Source organism: Triticum urartu, chromosome 3A, assembly GCF_056163025.1.
Source record: "Triticum urartu cultivar PI428250 chromosome 3A, HENAU_Tu73, whole genome shotgun sequence".
In the NCBI taxonomy this organism is placed as follows: domain Eukaryota; kingdom Viridiplantae; phylum Streptophyta; class Magnoliopsida; order Poales; family Poaceae; genus Triticum; species Triticum urartu.
Window position 1 is genome coordinate 328,802,820 of NC_141875.1, and position 5,149 is coordinate 328,807,968.

A 5,149-nucleotide genomic window follows, 5' to 3' on the forward strand; every position below is an offset into this window, starting at 1 on the left:
GTGAGGATCACTGGCAGGGTCAGCCTCACGAGGGCCCATGGGGGGACCAACCTCATGAGGACCGCCCTTAGGGCAATGCTGGCCTTCCTCCTATGCCGCCACCGCTGAGGAGGAAGGACGACCACCACCAAGACGATGGGGCCGGGGGCTTCCAAGAACCTCGTGCCATCCTTGCATCCTATGTAGTGCTCAGGCCCCCGCCTCCCATCGCGTCTTCAAGCAGTTCGCTCGCAAGGTGAACGCGGCCCTCCTCAAGCTCGAGGCGACGCATCCGCTCAGGTGGTCCAAGTGCGCCATCACCTTCGACTCTGCCGACCAGCTCAAGTGTGCGGCCAGTGCCAGCGCGCTCCCGATGCTCTACTCGCCCACCCTCAGCAATGTCCTCGTCACCAAGACACTTATTGATGGCAGCGTGGGGCTGAATGTCCTCTCTGTCGAGACGTTCGACACACTCCAGGTGCCGTATGACCAACGTTAACCTACCAGGCCATTCTCAGGGCTAACCGACGGCTGCACTTCCCCCATAGGGAAGATCTGCCTCCCTGTCACCTTCGGAAAGCGCGACAACTACCACACTGAGCTCATTGACTTCAACATCACCCACATTCGCCTCCCATACAACGCGATCCTTGGATATCCAGCCCTGGCCAAGTTCATGGCCGCGGTTCACCACAGATACAACGTCCTCAAGATGCCAGGGAGCGGCGGCATCATCACAGTAACCTTCGATGAAAATTACATGGTGTGCTCCCTCGAGCACGCCTACTAGGCTGCGGCGGTCGAGAACCCGAATGGTGAAGGCGCCATCCACCCCCTGAGGTCATCACCAAGAAGAAGAAGCAGCTGCTGCACCGAGGGTCTCAGGAGAATGGGGCATCTAACGATCGTGCCTTTGGCCTCACGCCCACTGATGGGGCACCTTCCCCTCCCACATAGGAAGGCGTGCCCGGCGCCCCTCTCAGGTTGGGCTCGGGGGCTCTCCTCTGGAGGGCCTCCGACCTGGCCAACGTCGTGAGGGAGGCGCTCGGGCACCATGTGGAGGCGTGCTTCAAAGCATGCTTCCGTGAGGAGAGCGCGGGGCGCTAGGTGCACAGAAGTTCATCACCAAGGCAATCAGGGAGCTTCAAGAGGCGAGAGCCATGCGAGGCGAGCATCGCCCTACACCACCCAGTGTAGCTCACTCCCCTAGTGAGGGCAGCAAGCTGCGCGCCTGCGTCAACATCCTAGGGCTCAACAGGGCCGCGACTCCGGAGCTCTTCCGGTCGTCCCACGTTGGCCGTTGTGAGGGCCCCCCTCATAGCTACGTTCGCATGCCTTTCGGTCTACCGAACATGACCTCTGCTTACCAGTGCCACATGTGGGCCGTCCTGGAGGCTCACGAGGCCCGGCGCAAGGCGTTCCAGACAAAGGAGGTGACGAACCCTCGCGAGCCCCCCAGGCCTCCCGAGCCTCACGAGGTTCGGGAGCTGGAGAACTCATGAGGAACGACTTTTGCGGCACACGTCTTCTGCTACTCCAACACTTCTTCTGCAACGGTGCCACTTGACACTTTTTGGTTTGATAAATTGAGGGTGCCCCTCTGGCCGCATCGTCCTCAAGCTGTCAGGACCAGTCCCGCGGCTGCACCATTTTAATTTATGTTCTCCGAACTCGTATGCTTGCCTTTTTTATCATGATTATCAGCATTATATTTGTTGTCTCATTATTTATGAAACCGCCCTTCGCGGCCACCGCGCATTGCTAACAGGCCTCTTGCTCATCCCGCAACAGGGGCTACATGCTGGCATGACGCATGTGCTTGGGTTCGTGCCTACAGCGTTGATAAATCCGAGAGATCGAGCTCTGACTTGCCGCCTGCCCCACGCACGTCACCTCACCAGGTCCTCAGTGCCTTCATCTTCTTGCAGAAAGATCAACGGCAGGACAGAAAGCGCGGCTATGTGCTATGTTCTCTTCCCCAGACTAACCCACAGTGACCTCCAGAATCGGAACTACGAGCAGCCACGTCAACGCCCGGAGTCACGACCCCTCCAAGGCACCTTCGCAAGGCCCACCACTCCTTTCTCACGCAATCCGCTTGCACGTTAAAGGGGGGGCCTTGAGCATCGCACCTCAGGGGCTCCTACTGGCTCTCGAGCCCTCACCCCCTGGCCTTGACCACGGCATCGCGACTCGGCATGCCAGTGGCGGCTGAGCCTTGCTCAACAGCTGGGAACCGAGGACATAGGGAATTTAGATGCGCGGGGAAGGGGGATTGGTGTCGGCATCCTGGGAACGGGGGTACCCAGACATGCCTGCCTACGGCCCACGGCGTGGCTCCACCAGCGTCCTGGTACGGCCCATCTTCAGCAACAACCACTCAAGACCCTCGCGAGGGGCCAAGCCTCACGAGGCGGGCAACGCCAAGACCTCCCTGGGGGTAGCTTCACTAGGCTGGCTCCTGAGGAGCGGAGATACCTATGCAAGGGGCAGCTTGCGAGGTTCACGTGACGTGAGCCATGACGACCAAGGCCAGCCGGGCGCCAGCGGGCGCAGTGTACTAGTTGTCTCTTTGGTGTTAAAGAGGCAGGCGCAGGTGAGGAGTCCTGAGGCATGAGGCAAAGGTTTCCTTATTGATGCAACAAGACCAAGGCCAGCAGGACGGCAGGACGGAGGTCACCGCGGAGCCCACAATAGCGTCACCACCAGAGTCTTTGGCAGGCGAAGACCACCTTCTGTCAGGATAGCTTGTACTAGTTGTCCCCCTTCAAACTTGACCGTTGTTAGATCCCTTCCCCAAAACATTTGGGAAGAGGACCAGGGGCCTCTATAAATAGGGCTAGCCACCTCCATAGAGGGAGAGGGACCATCGACACACACTAGCTCATCAAGCTCAAGAACACATCCCCTCAAGAGGCAGTTCATCCCTAGCCCTAGAGGCAATCCACCACCACCACACTAGAGTAGGTTATTACACCACAACGATGGCCCAAACGAGTGTAAATATATGTGCCTCGTGTTCCTTGGGTTCATCGAGCTAGGCCTTGAGATCGTTGTGCGAGCGAGCGAGCTAGAGAGAGAGTTCTTCGTGCGCATCCCACTGTTCGTACCTCAAGGGTTTGCCAGAACCCGGAATCCGACATTTGGCACACCAGGTAGGGGTGCGTCGGAGTCTTTCCTCCATTGATCCACGCTCCACTGCTCCGCCGCATCCATGGATGATGCCTGCCGAGCCCGTCGTGAGCGCCAGGCCGCCCTTGCCGCTTGCGTCCGTCAGACGGCGCCCGTCGGTGGACCTCCCCGCCGTTCTCCATCACTCGCTGCCAACGCCGCCACCGGCCCGGCGGCGAACGAACAGCAAGCTTCATCCCTGCACCCCTCCATTCAGCGGGATGGATGCACTGCCGTCGCGTTGCTGTCTCAGGCCGGCTCGTCGTCCCACGCTCGTCGCGCGCCCATGGATGCGCAGGCTATGCTGGTCATGGCATGTGAGCTCCTTCGTTACCGCCCCACCGATGACCTCTACGAAGACTGGCTGGACCGCATCGCCGAGCTCATCAGCGCCACTGGGGGCTCCCCCGCACCGTCCCTCTCGCTGCCTCGCCCACCTCCAGCTGCGGGCGACATGGCCCACGAAGTGCCTCTGCCACCTCCGCATCAAGACGTCGCCCTTGCACCAAGACACGCGGCCCCACGGCGTGACCCGTCGTGCAAGGCGGCTACGCATGAAGAAGGAAGCTGCCAAGAAGTCCCTCGGCTGCTGCAGGATAACGCCCCTGCGTTCCCAGCACCGCCGCGTCAAGACCGTCCACCGCCCTTGGTGGAAGTGCGCGAATACCAAGACTAGGATCCGCCCCCGCGACGGGCTCCAGTGACTACAGCAGGCTGCCGCGCCTTCACCCCTGAGTTGCGTAGCATCGTCTGGCCCAGCAAGTTCAAGCCAGTCCGGCCTCCGCACTACGATGGCATCCCTGACCCTGCCGAGTTCTTGAAGCTCTACCAGCTAAACATCGAGGCGGCCAGCGGCGACGAAAAGGTCATGGCGAACTGGTTTCCCGTGGCCCTCAAGGATGGCGCGCGCTCGTGGCTCCTGAACCAGCCCGCAGCATTGATCTCCTCCTGGGGAGAGATGCGCGAGCGCTTCATCGCCAACTTCGAGGGCACTCGCGACTGCCCCCTGGCCACGGGAGACCTACGATGCATCAAGCAGCAGCCAGGGGAAACATTGCAGAAATACATCCAGCTTTTCAACATCCTTTGCCTCAAGATCCCCAAGGTGACGGACGAGGCCACCATGTCCGCGTTCTTCGACGTCGTCCGCAATGTCAAGATGAAGGAGGAGCTCGCCATCCACGAAGACCTGTGCATGGCTCTGGAGATGTTCTACATGGCAACCAAGTGCGCAACAGCTGAGGAGGGGCGTCTCTCCCTCCTCGAGCTCCCAGCTACCGACCCAGAAGACAAGAAGGCTAAGGCCAAGGACGTGAAGCGCAAGGGGGCTGCCGTGCTCGCGGCAGAGCCAGAGATGAAGCGTGGTCGCGATAACCTAGAGTCTTCAAAGGGAGCCATCCGTTCTGCGCCTTCCACAACGTGCACAGCCACAACACCAATTACTGTCAAGAGCTCAGGGCCATCCGCGATGGGTGTTTTGGTCGACACCCCAAGCACAGCGACCGAGGCTACGTCCGAGGAGGAGGATGAAGCGGAGGACGCTGGGACGACTGGGCCCTCGCCAGGAGTGGCGTGATCAGCCTCGTGAGGACCACTGGCAGGACCAGCCTCGTGAGGACCGCCCCCAGGGAACGCTGGCCCCCCTTCGCTGCAGCCTCCGCCAAGGAGGAACGACGACCATCATCAAGACGAGGGGTTGGGGTATTCCAAGAGCCGCGCGCCATCGCCTGCATCCTGGGTGGCACCCAGGCCCCAGCCTCTCAGCGCATCTTCAAGAAGTTCACCTGCAAGGTGAACGCGGCACTACCTAGGCTCGAGGCCATGCGCGCCCCTCAGGTGTTCCAAGTGTGCCATTACCTTCAGCTCATCAGACGAGCTCAAGGGCGCCGCAACCACCGGCGCCCTTCTGATGCTTTGTTCACCCATCATCAGCAACATTCAAGTAAGCAAGACCATCATCAATGGCGGTGCAGGGCTCAACGTCCTGTCCGTCAAGACA

General features: G+C 60.4%; 1 protein-coding gene across 1 annotated transcript; it reads left to right on the forward strand.

The window, feature by feature from the left end:
- Positions 1 to 352: 352 nt before the first annotated feature.
- On the forward strand, positions 353 to 769 carry LOC147979607 (uncharacterized). Its single transcript, XM_087515279.1, has 2 exons — positions 353 to 473; positions 528 to 769. The coding sequence occupies exons 1-2, from the start codon at positions 353 to 355 to the stop codon at positions 767 to 769; spliced, it is 363 nt and encodes a 120-aa protein (XP_087371405.1).
- The last annotated feature ends 4,380 nt before the right edge of the window (positions 770 to 5,149 follow it).

What these genes read in the sequence shown, in the direction of transcription:
- LOC147979607 (XM_087515279.1), top strand. Translation starts at nt 353, where the DNA reads ATGCTCTACTCGCCCACCCTCAGCAATGTCCTCGTCACCAAGACACTT. An exon ending in CCAGGTGCCGTATGACCAAC is followed by an intron (nt 474 to 527) that starts GTTAACCTACCA and finishes CTTCCCCCATAG; the next exon opens with GGAAGATCTGCCTCCCTGTC.